At 38.8% G+C, this 17,433-nt stretch overlaps 1 protein-coding gene across 1 annotated transcript in view; it reads right to left on the bottom strand.

Annotated features, from left to right (window-relative positions):
- dgkb (diacylglycerol kinase, beta) overlaps nucleotides 1-17,433 on the bottom strand; it is an 84,353-nt gene that overhangs the window by 33,829 nt on the left and 33,091 nt on the right. The window contains exons 14-19 of the mRNA XM_026183769.2: nucleotides 15,579-15,680; nucleotides 12,947-13,020; nucleotides 12,253-12,327; nucleotides 9,959-10,044; nucleotides 9,182-9,271; nucleotides 5,956-6,116 (exon numbers count right to left, since the gene is read on the bottom strand). Of these exons, the coding sequence (XP_026039554.1) occupies nucleotides 5,956-6,116; nucleotides 9,182-9,271; nucleotides 9,959-10,044; nucleotides 12,253-12,327; nucleotides 12,947-13,020; nucleotides 15,579-15,680 (588 nt within the window). The remainder of the gene's footprint in view (nucleotides 1-5,955; nucleotides 6,117-9,181; nucleotides 9,272-9,958; nucleotides 10,045-12,252; nucleotides 12,328-12,946; nucleotides 13,021-15,578; nucleotides 15,681-17,433) is intronic.

Below are 17,433 nucleotides of genomic sequence, written 5' to 3'. Positions count from 1 at the left end.
ATTTTAGTTTACCTGTAATCTCATTTTTGAAATGGAAAAAAAAGACTACTGCCTACTAATAAATTTCCCTTCACAGTGGTATACTTTCTTTGTATTAACCTGGGCATTAACTGTTTAAATGTACTGGAGCACAGCACCGCAGTTTGAGTTAAAATATATTGGATATTTTAATATCAAAGAGCATTTGTGCAAAAATGCTAAACAGGGTATTTAATCGGAACACCAGTAAGCAGGTGAACATGACATATGAACTCAAATATGCCGTAAAGTATGCACAAAACCTCTCAGGGCGTGAGGCCTGACTCTAATGAAGGAAAAACATAAATTTCCTTTAATTTACACTTCCAAGTCCGTGTCAGCAGAAAAACGTGTACTGGCCTTTGTGAAAAACTCTGATGAAAACTTATCTTGCTCTGAAGATATCTCAAGAAAGAGTGAGGGAAAAGTTGCTGTAAACTTTCTGGGCTTGTTCCTCGCCCCCCCTCCGCTGAAGCAATCTGTTTTGACCCACTCCATTTTGAGTGGCACTATTGAAACAGCACCTACAGGGAGGACCCCCTGCTAGCTCTCTGTACAGAAATTTAGAAGAAGCCAAAAGAGAAAAATCAATGGAGTTTCTCTTGATGTCTCTTCAAGACGCTGTAAGCAGAAGACCAAAAGATTTCTTCAAGATCCCCGCAGACTCGCCTCACGCTTCCATCGTGAGCAAGAAAGGTGAGGTGATGGATATATCTGAGAGATTGTAACTTGATTTTCTTACAAACAGGACAATAGCTGCAAACAAGAGAGCAAAAGCCAGGAGAGGTTGTCTCCCCTTTGGTTTGGGGTCTATTATCTGAGATCTGTACAAGTGGAGCTGTGGCTTTGCAACAGTAAACAGCGATTTCAAGCAACCCAGAGTGGATAAAGCACTTTGTCGTTCTACATTGCTGTACTGTTTGTTTGCTTTAAATTAAAAAACTTAAAAAAGAAACACTCTAATGCTCCTATAACCAAAATACAGAACATTTACAGTATTCACATATAGTATATATAACAAAATATAATTTTATCTGTACAAATGTTTGATAAAAACATGAAAACTGTTCAAAGTCATATACAAATTTACACAGAAAAGCAAAACCTCTATCAAAACAAAAACAAAAATATTATTATATTAGCTTTATTTAATTTTTTTTATTCAGAAACACAAACAAAAATAGAAAACAAATAGAAACAACCCCACCTGGAAAGCTTCTGAAACAAAATCACTTTGTGCTTTTGATGTTTTCTTTTACCTCCTAAATTATTTTGTGAAAATCAATTTGGACCAATCTAAAATATAAAATTGAAATTTGCGAATTACAATACTGTAATATTCTGAATATAAAATTATTTTCTTTCCATTCTTGTAATAAATTACAAGTGAGCAGCAGGTGAATAGCTATTTTTTTCTTCCTTGCTCATTGTTTTCTTTTTTAAATTATTCACTATGCACCATGCTAATACACCAGCGTGCACTGCACATCTTGGTCAAGGGTACACTCAAAATGTGTGTAGTATAAAATGACAAAATTGTTTCAGGGTTCTTTTTTGCGCCAAACATGACTTATCAAGAAATATCTTTTCATTTCAATGGGTTTCAAATGTTTGTTTAATATCTAATTATGTTTATCTAAGCAGAATTTGATAAATAACTTAAAAAAAAATGTTTTTTTCATGGTTGAGTGTAATTTTAGCTGTTCTGCAAAACTGAGTTGAAAAAAAAAGTTAGTTAGTTAAGATGTTGTGTTTGTCCAACTGGATACATTTTACTAGTTTTCTGACTTTATGTGTAAAAACAACACAATAAAACACCAATATGACAGGAGTAGTGGGCCAAACCTTGAATACATGTATGACACATTCTTATGCACTGACCCCCTCACAGGTCTGATGCGCCGTCAGCTCACTCCCCCCCCCCCTCACCCCCAGCTGCCCTCAAATAATTACCAATGTAAAAATCTGGCACCCAAATTAATACAGGACATGTGTAATGTCCTCTCATAGCTCAAAGTTTAGTCCAATTATGAGTGGGCTTCAGCGGTTTGATGTGCCTTTCACTACAGTGGAGAGTAATGGCTTTGACAGGAGTGCCAGGGTCATTAGGGCGACTGACTGCATTATGGTAGCGGAGTGCGCTCAGTGATTAGTTCTGTCTCTCACCCCTGGCCCTGATTGAGATCATTACACTTCACGTCACTTCCACATCCTCCCAAAGGGATGGCGTCATTAATTCTCAACCCAACTGGGCCATGGCAGAAGGTTAGGCTGGAAAAATTCAAGAAAAAGAAAGAAGAAGAAATACCTGTGCTGTGGGACAAGAATGAGATCAGAGAAAGTATTGTTCTTTTGTTCTTCGGTTACTATAACGCATTATTGGTGACTGACCAGTATCAGAGCAGTCAGTCAAGTTTAAACACCTCTGGCCTTTATTACAAGGGGACATAAGAAAGAAAGACAGGAAATGCACAAAGAGATGATGGCCAAAATCTGTCTGGTATGTGCCATAACCACTCTGCTTTTAGGATCCTCCAAATGGATCCTAAAATGAATACAAATTTAAAAGGACTCATGGAAATGACTTTCAAGCATATGTTGCCAGTGACAGTCATCGTCCGAGTTGGCTGCTATTGCTGATCTTTTGATTTCAACAGTGTCATTACAGAAACAATCTACTCTTCATCTGCATAATCTCTGAAGTAATTATTAGCTTGACTTGTCGCATAATCTTTAATGTAATTCTCTCATTCAACGGAAAGCAAAAAATTTGATGCAAACAAAATATTGTATCACACTCAAATCCATAGAGACCTCAAAGTCTTCTTAATCCCCCACAAACAACTTCATTTGTCATCATCGCGCCCACTAATCCCACCAACAGAGCAAAGACAATAGGGGTTATAATGAGTTTATGAACCAAAGATGTCAGGCCAAAGACGTTTTCTCTCAATGTTTGCTTCAACAAGAAGCAATCATTAAAGCATTAAAACTTCACGTTTTTTTTAGAGTACTGCATGTTTGGTTGACTGCACATACTAACATTAAAATCCACCACATTTTGAGCAAAATTATGCATCTTTATGTTTCAGTCACACAAGCGTAAAAACAGGATGGCAGCCTCCTTGCAACTAGGAAAAATCAATGGTAACCTGGTGACTACACTGAAGATTTCACTTAAGTTAAATGTTCAGTGAAAAAGAATGAAACCCAACTCTACGACTGCTCAAAGCTGCATGTTGTACCTTTAAAACAATCACAGTCTTGCCAGTGCAGAAGTATCAAAAATTTCTTGAATGACCACTTTTAGGTACCAAAAAGAGAGTTAACATCAGTTTCGAAGTTCGAAGCAAGAAATAAAAATGTCTGCCTGGCAGTTTGGGAAAAAAGAAGAAAAAAAGCTTTTTATCTTAACTCTTTGGGGGTGAATTTTTGTGCAGTATAACTCACTTTTTAAAATGCATTAAGAGTTAATGTTATGCATTGTTAGGTAACAAGTCAGTGTTGACACACCTGGCTACATGAATTCTGCTACTAAATTGTGTTACTGATACATTAGCAGCTACTTATGTCTGCATGATGCATGCATATAGGGTATTGATACACTTTGCTAATAAAGATAGCAAGTGTTAACTTTAGTTGACTTAGTACTCTACCCTCGCATTCAAACATAGTCACTTCTGACTTTGAAGAAAAAAGATCATGGTGCACAGTTGCAGCTACTATGAGAGGACACAAAACAAAAGATGGCTTCACAGTAGTAACAACAATCTTTTGTACATTCTGTGTTTTTTAAAAAGGCCCATTTGCATTTGGCTGAATGTTGTTTTTACCATCAACAATCTCCATTACAATCAAGTAGACAAAAATGTACCATTTTAACATAATGATGAAAAATGCTAATATATAAATGATATTATATAATTTGATAGCAATACATTTATTTTCTTGTTTGTGATCGCCTTTTTCAGAAGTCGATCTTTGAATGTTCACTTACTTGTTGTTTCTGAAAATGCTACACCAATAAATCTGACTTGAAAGTTCTCCAAATGAAGCAGCAGATGAAGTAACTTGTGTGTCTGACATTTATGCTAGGCTATTAATGCATTTGAACATTTGGATGAATGCTCTGGGATGTATTTCAAACTGTTACCACTTCCCCCTGAACACATCACCATATGTTCATCACTGTAGACAGATTACAGCTATTGTTCTCCTTTATCACAATGTTAACAAGACCCGTCCTCTAATATCCTCAAACATCGTCATTAAGAGCCCAGGGCTGGAGGTGTTATTCAACTAACATTTCTAGGGCCATGCATCACTTATGTCCCTGCCATGGTCTCTACAAATCTGACAAACCCGAGCGACTCCCTCCTCTACCACCTGTAAATGTCAATTACCATATTTCCCCCTGACATTTATCAGTAATGGCTAACACGAGCTACGTGAAATCAGTGTCATTATGGTGCTGATGGACAGGGGAGGTGCTAATGGATGCGTAACTTCATGCAAATACACAACAGGCCCTGTTTATCGATCAGAGACGGTAGAGGTTTGAGCACATCTCAATAAAGGTCTAACCACAATGTGATCACAACAAATAAATTGACTGATTAGGCTGTTACTGCATGTACTCCACTCGCTGTTCTACCTTCTGTATTCAACCTTCCAAAACAGTCAGAAAGAAGAATTATTGAGAGAGGAATTTTAATTTTAAGCACAGGAGTCCACACGTTAGCAGCTATTTCTATTTTTTTTTCTAGGTTAAATTGTCTACTGGTATCATTCTTTGTCTGAGACTCTTTCTTACAAAGACTGAACCTTCCTTTGGTGTGTAAGGCGTAAAAAGGTGCCATATTCACATTCTCTCAGCAGTGCACAAGTGATAAATTGTCTCCACTTACAGAGAGCCTTTACAGTATTTCAGCACAGCACTTTCAATGCTTCCCATTCACCTGTTTACACATGCTCACACAGCAATGGCCCTGGCCTCCCAGCAGAAACAGCTTGAGGTTCAGTATCTTGCTAAAGGTGAGGATCAAACTATCAACCCTGTGATTAGTGGACAGCACGCGAGCCCCACAAGGAAATTTATATTGCAACTGGTTCATCGTTGAGAGTCTTTATTGTGGTTGTTTTTATTGTTTATTATTATGTCTTGCATTGTGATATAAGTGTGTTAAAGCCTTTACACCCAACCTGGGAATGCAGCATCTATATAAGTTAAAATTGTAATCGTATTATTAGTAGTATTTATATTTCAACACATCACTTTACACATTGAGCCTAAGGTTGAATTTTTGGTTTTCATTGTAGTTTTTTTTCCAGCTAAAGCTAAAGTACTTTTTAAACCCATAAAATCTTTAATTTTATCTTAATTTGCACATTGCCTTTTTCTTTTACACATCGTTCTTTGTTTTTATAGTCTTAGCAAGTTTACTTATTCATAGATTTTTTTTTTGTTTCAATCAAAAACAGTCAAAATATTTACGTTGCTGATTTTGATTATTAAAAATGTGTGAAGAAATAACACCAAAATCCCTGAGAATATGCAGATGCTAAACAGTTTACTGCTTTTTCTTTTGTTTGTTTCAACACGAGCGTCACATCTGACACCTAGAACGTGAGACTTACCCCAATCCCCTTCACAAGCAGGTGTTTTTGTAGTGAGAGGCATCATGCAATTGCTAAGCAACATGCAATTAGCTGCCATTTGTGTGTGTGCAGAAACAATTATACATAAAATCAAATACAAAGACTATTTACATCTAAATGGATTTAATGTGGACATCATGTTTTTTTCTTCAGCACTAAACACTATTAAATACTGTTCAAAGTGAGAAGATCTGACAAAGGGTATTACATCAAAATCATATAACATAAAATACCAACAAAAGGTATCTTTGCACCTTATTGTCTCAGTGTTCAACTTACCACTCCAATGGAAAAGTAGTTGTTTATAATGCTGTAAGGCACTGGGTCCCCTCGCTCTTCCTTGTCTGTGGGTGTGACATCAATCTTCCAGCGATCCAGCATCACCTCTGTACTGTTCTCAATGTCCCGCAGGATCTTAAGGAGGCTTTCGCCCTCATAGCCTCAGGAAGAATAAGATGAGACAAGTGAGATGTTAAAATGGGTCTAGAATATCTCGTGCCACATGACTGACACTTTGCAAACACAGGTGCATGGGCAAATACACGAAAATACAAGTGAGTTTCCAAATAAGTTTTTATACATGTATATGGACAATTTACTTCCAGTATTACTCAATTTTGTTACTTATACTTAATGATTTTGTTATTATAAAATCCTTGGGTTATATTGTGTTGGACATTTTTGTTTGGTCTTTATTTGGTATTTTGACCTATGGTGAAAAAATTACGTCAGTTCACAAGTGCCAAAAACGGCATTTCCTTTTGAGGCTGGATCCAAAGTAAGTTAAAAATAGCCTCACTTACAGCAGAAAAAAAATGTCTACAGCCTAGTTGGGAAAAAAACCCCAGTTCTGGTCTCAAAGTTTAATTTCTATATTCATTTCAAATGTGAACTCCCCATATATCCCCATACCGCAGACCACGGCCTCTCTGTGTGAGGATCTAAACGTATTCTACGCTAGATTCGACACAGCGAACACCATGAGACCGGACAGTGTGCGCACCGCGGATGACGTCAGTGCGCACACTGTGTCTGAGGAGGATGTGCGGAAGTGCTTCAGGAAGGTGAACGCACGCAAAGCTACTGGTCCGGACGGGATTCCCAGCCGCGTCCTCAGGTCATGCGCGGCTCAGCTGGCTGGAGTGTTCACGCACATCTTCAACCTTTCCCTCTCTCTGTCTGTAGTCCCAGCCTGCTTCAAAATGGCCACCATCGTCCCTGTACCCAAATCCTCCACCATCTCCTCATTGAACGACTGGCGACCTGTAGCCCTGACCCCCATCGTAAGCAAATGCTTCGAGAAGCTGGTCAGGGACTTCATCTGCTCTGCACTACCCGACTCACTGGACCCTCTACAGTTCGCATACCGCCACAACAGGTCCACTGATGATGCCATAGCCCTGACACTACACACTGCCCTGTCACACCTGGAGAAGAGAGACACGTATGTGAGGATGCTGTTTGTAGATTACAGCTCAGCATTCAATACCATCGTTCCCTCGAAGCTGGACAGGAAACTGCAGGATCTAGGACTGAGCAGCTCCCTCTGCAGCTGGATCCTTAGCTTCCTGTCTGACAGACGCCAGGTGGTCAGACTGGGCAGCATCACCTCATCCCCCATCACACTGAACACTGGTGCTCCACAGGGGTGTGTACTGAGCCCTCTCCTGTACTCACTCTACACCTACGACTGCACAGCCACTAACAGCTCCAACATCATTGTGAAGTTTGCGGACGACACTACAGTGGTGGGTCTTATCACCAACGGTGATGAGACGGCTTACAGGGAGGAGGTCAGCGCCCTGACCCACTGGTGTCAAGACAACCATCTCACCCTCAACGTCGCAAAGACAAAGGAGTTGATAGTGGACTTCCAGAGGTGCAGAGAAGTACACACCCCCATCACCATCAACGGCGCTGCTGTGGAGAGAGTGAGCAGCTTCCGGTTCCTTGGTGTACATCTGGCTGAGGATCTTACGTGGTCAGTACACACAAACAAAACAGTGAAGAAGGCGCAGCAGCGCCTCTTCTTTCTCAGGAGACTGAAAAGATTCGGCATGAGCCCCCGCATCCTCAGGACCTTCTATCACTGTGCCATTGAGAGCATCCTCACTGGATGCATCACCACCTGGTATGGCAACAGCACCGCCTACAACTGCAAAGCTCTCCAGCGAGTAGTGCGGTGCTCTGAACGGATAATTGGAGGTGAGCTTCCCTCCCTCCAAGACATCTACAGGAAGCGGTGCCTGAGGAAAGCGGGGAGGATCATCAAGGACTCCAGTCACCCCAGCCATAAACTGTTCAGACTACTTCCATCAGGAAGGAGGTTCTGCAGCATCCGGTCCCGTACCAGCAGACTGAGAGACAGCTTTTTCCATCAGGCCATCAGACTGCTGAACACGTCATAGACACCTCAGCTTCACTACTGGAACTTCAACATTATGCACTCCACACTGTATATAAATGCCACTTGTTTTGCACATATTCAACTCTGTATATTTTATATATTTTATTATTATTATTATTATTATTATTATTATTATTTTTATTTTTTATTTTTTATTTTTTTACTATTTAATTTGTAAAAATGTGTATACACACACGTAGGAAAATATTTAGTATACACATCCAGAAATGCATACACTATTATATATTGTACATATATTTATTAGTTTCAGGTTGGCCATTCTTGTATTTTGCTCGTTTGTGTTGTTGTGTTTGCACATCTCTGTTGCTTGTGGGGCTCGCACACAAGAATTTCACTCGCATGTGCTGTGCCAGTGTGCCTGCACATGTGATGTGACAATAAAAGTGATTTGATTTGATTTGATTTGATTTATAAATAAGTATTTCTAGAGATGTAGCGGCTTTGAATAAAAACGGCCAAGACAGCATTTTTTTAATGCTTGTGAAATATAGAATACAAATCTATAAATTCCTGAGCAGTAAAACAGACTAACACACTGTGTGGGCAGCTTTGGCTACGGTTATTTATTTATTGTTGAATGTGCTTTATTTAGGTGATATTGGTCTCTGTACAATTCTCCAATACATCCACCTCAGCTGGTCATGACAGATGGCTGAGCCTGGTTCTGCTTGAGGTTTTTTTCCTGTTAAAAGGGAGTTTTTCCTTCCGCATGTCTCTAAGTGCTTGCCCATGAACTCAAAGCAGTCTCTTAAAATAAATAAATAAATAACTTTTTTTTCTTTGTTTTATACAATTGAATATTTATGTATTTGCCTGGAAAGTACAAAACATGTAGACATCACTCTGGGCATTCCACTGTTTGCTCTATTTAATCAGTTAATTTGCATATTATTTTTAGAGCACCAAATAAAGTAATTATTAGTTTTAGCCACATTGATGTTCCAGAATAATTAGAGCGTTACAAACAATATTAACACTGGATTTCTAATGCAGGACATTTACACCTCTACCTTTCACTACAGCAAAGGGATGTGAGGCCATGTTGTTGACTGTTATGTATCTGTTTTCTGTCAGTACCTCCTCCCCATCGCAGACATCTTGCCAGGTCATTGCCCGTGCCAAGAGGAAGTATACACACAGGGGGGTTCTTGTCCAGGTTGGCCTTATCTAGAGCAGCAGGACAAATATCACAACAAGATGTGAAACAAGGCCAAACCAAGAAAACAAACTCACTGCAAGAACTTGCAAAGAAACCATCAAATCCCTTTTTCAGCCCAACTAGTAATACTAGAAGTCAACATGAATGTCCAGTTGTACAGTCTATTTCAAGAGGCACATTTTGCCTGACAGTTATTACCTCTCTTTGTTTTGATTGATAAAAAATTGAGGCAATTTTTGAGAGCCCAAACAAGTAACACATCTTCAAGACCAAACAGAGAAGGCCGGGTGTTTTTTTTTCCCTTCAAATGATGACTAATATGTTGTTTTCCAACTCACGTAATCATCCCATTTTACCACCTCTGAATACACAGGCTTGGATGTAATGAAAGTGTTCATATACAACCCATTTATTACGCTTTACCATTTCAGGCTGGACAACAAGAGTGCTGCAGCCTTTGAAAAATAATAAAAACAAAGGCAATTTTGCCAAAAAAGGAAATGGGGTGTTTAAGTGCTACAGTACTATGTTTATTACTTTACAGGTAACTGAATGCAGTATGTGCACATGTACTGTAGCACCTCAGAAGGCTTGCAGTTTTTTTTTTGTTTTTTTTTTGGAATGAACATGAGGACCAAATTCTTGGCAAAGTTGTGACAAAATAAAAAAAAATTGAAAAGTAGCGTATTCTGTACCAATGAAGTCCAGGATCCAGCCCACAGTGCCATCACCTCCACAGGCCAACACTCTGAAATCAGGAACATCTCTGAAGAAATTCAACCTGTAACAAACGTCTTACTTTTAGATGCCTTGCACTGGTTACAGAAGATATCTTTTATCTTCAGTTTTCCCTGAAAATAATTGAAAATGATTTTAAAAGTGAAGGTGCATTAAAATGTCTCTTTTTTCAGTCTTTCTTGCGTTTAAAATTCACATGACACAGACACAGTGTGCATATTATGAGCATATTTTTGAGCCTACTGCAACAGCACACTGCTTCACTGCAAACCCCCATCTAATCCCACAAAATAACACATGTCGCATTGATAATTATTCATTCAGTGAGCTAGCCTGCCTGTTTGAGGCCTAATTGGATCATGACAGGCAGTGTTCAGTCCAACTTCTTCCGTTCCTTCACAATAACAAAGCCCTAACTGAATGAGCCAGCCTCCAAGCCTCGTATGGCGGGTAAATGATTCGCTCAATTACTCTCCAACTGGGACCACAAACCATATTAGACGCAAAACAGACGGCCGCAAACATGAAAGGCAACTTTGGGGATATTTAAATACCAAGAAACAAACACTTAATTTGCTGTAATTGCATTATTGAGGCAGCTAATTGACAGCAGTGCGTGCGGCTGCCTCGGCCTGCAGTGTCCGACGGTGACCGTTCACCCTGCTAATGTGTGCTGCAGTGAGTACACTTGACAAAATATTAACAAGGTTAGAGTAGGAGAAGGTCATCTGGAATGTTCTCAACTCTAGGAAGAAGCCACGGATTCGACCCCAGACTGCAGAGGAGAGGCAGGTGACGCTTCAGCCACATCAACAGAGAAACAAACAGTGGCCACAAGGTCAGTCCCTAAAACTTGGGAGTTGCGTTGGCGCAGTGAAAGCTGTGCCAGTCTAAACCTCGTGGAGGGTTTTTTTTTACCCTGTGAGTGCTGCTGTGTATTTATTTTTTATAAGACACAAAGATTCTGTTTTCACATCTAATCAAAGCCAAACAACGTGGCAGCACGATGCTGAGGCATTCCTGTGTGTTTAAACGCTGCTGGACGCAAACAGCAAAGTGGAGGAGCGTTGTGCATGTAAATCATCCATTCATTTTCTTAATCACAAATGTGAACCATAGGAAACCTGGAGCTGCCCACACCACCAGCCTGCAGTGAGCTGCTTGTCTGTATGCGCGATCACATGTGGTATGGCGAGCGTTTCACCTCTCTCTATCCGTCAGTCACTTGTGTCACCAGCTCTGCGTTCAGCCTTATGCATATGGAGTCGCTGCTCGTCAGCATGATGCTATCGTCTCCAGGATTTGTTATGTGTGAACTCACCTCATTTGTGTCTGTTCTGTCTGAGGGAACCGAGTGAGAGGTTTAATGCTACAGGCCTCTCTTGCATGTGATGGTGGTTATTATATGTGGGCAACAACCGAAAACACTACTGGGTGTGTAAACAGAAGGTCATTAGCTGATCTGATTAGTGAGGTAACAAACAAAGGGATGCTTTTAGATTTTGTGTTTTTCCTATATTTTCTTCTCCTTTTATAAACAGTTCTTTCAATTTTTCCACAATAATTTATATAAAAAGACAATTTTCTTAATGCAAAGTAACTTACTACAGATACTGCTGCCAGTTATAAAGCTAATAAAGAAAAATTAACACATAAAACAAAAAATATAAAACTAATGTGAATCTTTATTTTTCCTTTTTTCTTGCTTTGTTTATACTATAGTCGTTATTATTACTATTTATTATTTTTTCCAGTTCTTTAGATGTATCATGGCAGTTGTTTTGGGATTTAATAATTTAAGAGCAGTCATGTTCACTTTTTTAATTCCATTAGAAAACAATACTCTGATTTTCATGAGTACACTGAAACAGCCTTTTCATTTCTGTTAAGGCTGCTAATGTGCTTTCTGTGTTTATCTGTGGTTATAAGCTACAGTGTTTTTAAATATAATCTTTTTTTTTTAAACACAAATCATTTTGGAAAATATCTACCTGCTTTTAGGGTTTAGATCTTAGATTGATAAAAGGGCTGCAGATTTTTCCTCTCGTGTCTGAAACACTTTAAAAAAGCAAACCTCAATCGTCATATGAGTGTGAAATTTGGATGCTTTAAACATTAAAAAAAGTAACCTGTGAAAAAATATATTATATTGACATTTAGCTTCTTTCATGGAAATAATACATTTTTAAAAAGGTATCTCACACTACAGATGTGTGAGATATCACTAAAGATGATCTGGTCAACAACGTACCCTGGCATGGGTCCATTTTTAGCCAGGTTGTAGACTTGTCTTGGGTTCAGAAGATACTGGAACTTTCTGTAAATCCTACAGAAGAAATAAATAAAAAAAATAACATCGGAAAAAACTAAGAAGCAATGCAAATGTCGCTCTCTCAAACATCACACATTCGTTTCCACTTCAGGGAATTTAGCCTGTTAAGTGCAAATGCAGTCCAGGGTCCAATCACAATGTAACGAGGCAGTGGACTGGGCAGTGGGGTGGGACATACCCAAAGTCCCCTTGAGGAGAAACCATTAGAAAGACTAATTCATTTTAATTTCAATTTCATTATATCAACTGGCTGAAGTCATATTTTGATCTCATAATTTAAACAAATGAGGGCCGGAGTAATAAGGAGTGAATGAATATGTTTCAGTAATAACCCAATTAGCCCTGGGTTAAAGAAGGGGAACCAGCCAGTGACATGACAGTGAGAAGGCTGTCTGAAGCAAGAGTGTGTGTGTATGTGTGTGTGAGAAAGAAAGAAAAGAGAGCTGACGGCAGAGGCGTCCAGTGCTTTAGGTAAATGTTATTTTGTTTTTATTTGACTGAGCAAGCCTAAAGCACTTGGTGGCCAGAGGCCACGCTGTTGCCTTCCCTCTGCGGCTGAGGAGCGGGGCTTTAGAGGCTTCATGTAGCATGTTGAGACAGATTGTGTACTTACCTCTCTCCCTGCTTCCCCCCGCTCTTCGGATTGACAAACACCAGCAGAGGATGAGTGCCCTCTATTGTTGTGATCTGAATGGGAGATGTCAAAACAAACTGTTGGTGTTTGGAGACTGCAGGATGCTTCACAGGAATTCACTTTCAAGCCATATCCCTCAGAAATTTTGCCAAGTATATACAGCACTTTCAAGGCATGCCAGTCATCTGATTCGTTACATACTGCAGTTTTCCTGTTACCTGGCTGGGATAATGTCTGTGTGTGCTTCATGTTTCTTCGCCTGAGTAAAAACTTAATCTTGGGTTAATTATAATGTCTAATTATAAAGGAAGAGCTGTGATGGAGATTTTAGCCAGTATCTCTGAAACTACATTATACACTATCACAGGTCCCTTGATTTTTGAGGAACTGATACCTTTATTTTTCAAAGAAACGTTGTTTTGCTTTTTTATTGTCAAAAAAAATCATGTATTCATTCTTACTCAGATAATTCAAGTAAATATAGTTTTTCACCGCAGGCAAGTCATTCTCAAATTTACGCCGACCCACTCAGATCTTTCATTGGATATTCAACCAGCAGATGAGCATATGACAAAGGATGTCCTTCATTATTTTTCCCCCTGGTTCATTTATATCTTTTCCTCATTTTGCTTCATGAGACAATATCTCTGTTAATACTTTTACTACGACCTCATAACAACCGCTCCATTTGAACTTTTTCCCCACTAATGATGATGATCAAGAATAGGTCAGAAAATGATGAATAACATCTCATTTTGAAATCCAGTAGGTTTGTTTCATAGGTTCTAGTTTTCTGTTTTACATGTTTTTTAAAGTAAAAATTGGAATGAAAATGTAAAATTCCACTGCAAAATTTTTAATTACAATTTCTTGCAGTATCTTCACTGTCCACCGGTGGGCAATTGCACCACCATTGTAGGTAATTAATACATGTGAACTACAGTGGTTAGAAGCTCCAGGTCCAGGACAATTAATCAGGATTGCCTCAAAATGAACTACAGCATCTGTGTTTTTGGCAGCAATAAATAGAATAGCATAGAAAGCATTTATTGTCGTTACACTACGCAAAACACAAGTGTGGCAGTGCCACTCCTGATTGGTGAATTAAAGTCACAAACACATCACTCACGGAAACAACTCACCTTACGTTACAGAAACTATTTCATGTTCTCTTTAAACATTCTGACAATAACAGACCTCTACATCAAAGACAAATAAGCCATATCCTGCTTGATGTTTGAGCATCACTTTTTTAATATTTTTTGTCTTGTTTTGTTTTATTTTGGGGGTTTTGTTGACACCAATAAAATGTCAAGCTGACAACAACATTATCCTTAAATACTTTTAAATATTATTTTTAAAGTTTGGGACTATTAAACTCAACTTTTGAATGCTCTGACATAAAAAACAAGAAGTCCTCTATCTTACAGTCAGTCAATACTCAACCTGATACCAAGTACTTATTTGCGACTGCTTTCTAATCAGCCAGACAGTTTGCCTTGAGTGACATGAGAACGGATTTTCCAGTGTCTCTGAGTGGTAGTGAATCTGTGGACAGGCAGAGCCTGCGATGTCAGAGGCCGATCTCACAAAGCGCCACATAAACAAGCTCTGACTCAGCGGCCCCCGTTTGAATTACCCTTCCTGCAGTTAGTCTGCAACAACTCGCCCAGTGCTCTCCCTGACACAGATGAAGCACTTAACTCCCCCTGCCTGCTATCCCAGCAGGCCAAGGGTGAATTAATGAGCTCCCTGTCCAGTTCAGAGTGATCCATTACTTCCTGTAATTATAAATAATAATCTTGATTATTACGCTGGTTAGCCAGCGAGGAGCATAGATGGATGTGCCTGGGATATGATTCATCATATTTCTCTCTCATCCACGCGTAGACGTGCAGTCGCCACAGACAGAGGCAGGCTTCCATCGCCAACATGCTGGCTGACAGATATTAGAGAGCATCAGGCTGGACAAGGCTCTGCCATGGGATACTGATTACCAGCAGGGCCTGCAGAGTCCCATCATACAGAGCTTCATTTTAAAAACTCAGTATTCATGAAAAACGGTTTGATTTCTGGATGGGACCTTAAAATAATCCGACTGTATCCAATTTATGGCTGTGCAGAATTTAGCAAGCAAGCTTTTTAACATGTATTTCAGTTACTCTTTGTTTTTATTTATTTCAAAATGAGCCTATTTCTTGGCATCCACAAAACGTTTCAGGTCATATAACCACTTATTCTGCACCTGCACCCCAAATAATCGGACTGTCGTATGTTCGCTTGTTTGTGAAGTGAAGACTTGTGCTTTCACTGGATTAAAACAGATTTTTTCCAACTACTAACAGATTTTTCAACTTTTGTAATTTTAAAATAAATTAATGAATCTGAAAATTAAGGGTTTCTCAAACCCCCTCTCCTCATTGTGGGCCTTTTCAAACTGTGAAGCATAACCTTATTATCAATGAAATATCTAAAAACAAATAAAATACAAACAAACAAACAAACAACAAAGCACAAATTCTGCATTCACTGCAGTATGGGATTGTGATTAGTAAATAAAAACTATAAAAAAATATTAAGGCACAAAACTGTCAAATGTCTCGAGTACAACCTGCAGTCCTTGGCCATCGACTGTGACAGAATTGGCTCTCTGCATCTTTCCTCTGCCTGACTGACTTGACCGAGAGTCCTTCCTCAGTGTAGACTGTCTTTCCTGTGGTCAAAGGTCACACAATTACAAGAGCTTTGTTTTTTTCCCCTGCAATTAAATATATATATATATATATATATATATATTTAATTGCAGGGAAAAAAACAATGCTCTATATACACATGCATATGTATATATATATGTATGTGTATATATATATACATTAGGGGTGCAACAATACTCATATCGATGCAGTGCTTTCGGTTCAGTACGCATATGTATCGAACAATACAAAATTTCAAAATTTGTAATTTATTTTATCAACTTTTCTTCTGATGATGCTGTCTGTGTTGAGAGCTCAGTGGATCTGCATTCAACTACTCCGCCTAGGCTGCACTGTCGAGCGCAGATCCACTGAGCACAGCACAAGCTAGCGAGACAGAAGTTAAGGTCGTTGCAAATGGCAACTGCCTAAATGGTAGCCGAAATTAAACCTCCCCACCATAAAACAGTACGTCAGATGTGCCACGCAATGCTCAATTACATGGGTGGGAACTAGTGCGTTGGCGCAGTTAGCTCGTTAACGTGTTGACGTCCAGCCCCACGCACGGGGCGATCCGCGGTAACTCGTTAACGGAGATTTGCCGCGTTATGGCGTTAACGTCATTTTAACAAGATTAACGCAGACAGCACTAGTGGGAACACAACGAATATGACTGCACATTTACGCCGACATCATCCTAGTGCAAAGACAAGTGGAAGCAGACAAAAACAACAAGCACGCATGCTACAAACTTTACCCGAGTCATTTAGACAGCCGTTAGCACATGATTCTCCTTATGGGGACCTGATATGTTTAATATGCTGCTGAGAACATAGCCCAGAAGAAGCGTATAGTATAGCTTTTATTTTGGAAAGAGCCATTTCTCTGTAATAAACTCTCTTTTCCAAAGATGAGTGATTTCTCGATCAAATTATTTTTTTTTAATTATTTTGTTGTTTCAGGAACATTACATTTAAAAACCGTACTTTTGAGTTAAAATATATATTTATAATTTTAATAAATGACAAATTAAAACGGCATGAACATTTTTTTGTATCGAAAAAATATCGAACCGTGATATTATTATTATTATTATTATTATTATTGGATAGAATAGTGCATAGGTAAATACATGGTTTACTGCCAGAATTGGAGTGAACTGTGTGTCTCGTATCTGTTGCTGTAAAGTCGTCTCTAGAGACCTGCTATCGTTTTATGACTACAATGACGTGAACAGCTTAGTGTAGGCTGCAGATTTAGTAATCTCTAACATTTTTTTTTTACTTTTAGCAGAAAGAAGGAGTTAGAATATAAACTGTCAATCTTAATATTATATATCTGTAATTTCCCAGTAGTTTTCCTATAAGTTCACATTTAATCTGTTGCTAGTTGAAGAATTTCACTGAAAGAAAAGCTTATTTTACATATTGCAACTTACAAATCTGCCATAACCAAATAAAAAGTTACAAACATAAATACAAAACAACGAGGTTATTAATAAAAAATTAATGTTGTAACTTTTTATTTTGGCTTTTGACCTTTTCTGGCAAACTTTCCCCACATAAGTTTAAATGGAGTTTTTATTGAGTAAGTAAGAGTCCTTCCTCGTGAAGCGCACTCATACAATTTTGGAAATAAACTTCTACAAAATAATTTGGTGCCATTTCAGAGCTCAGTGGGAGAACACAGGCTGATGATTGGATCCTCGGGTAACAGTTCCAAACGAGGTCAGGTTCACCGAGCCTCGGGACTGCTGACCCATCAGAAGTGAAG

This window comes from Astatotilapia calliptera, chromosome 11 (assembly GCF_964374335.1).
Source record: "Astatotilapia calliptera chromosome 11, fAstCal68.1, whole genome shotgun sequence".
Lineage (NCBI taxonomy): Eukaryota > Metazoa > Chordata > Actinopteri > Cichliformes > Cichlidae > Astatotilapia > Astatotilapia calliptera.
Note: the sequence above shows the minus strand (reverse complement) of the source record. Positions and strands in the feature narration are given on the sequence as shown.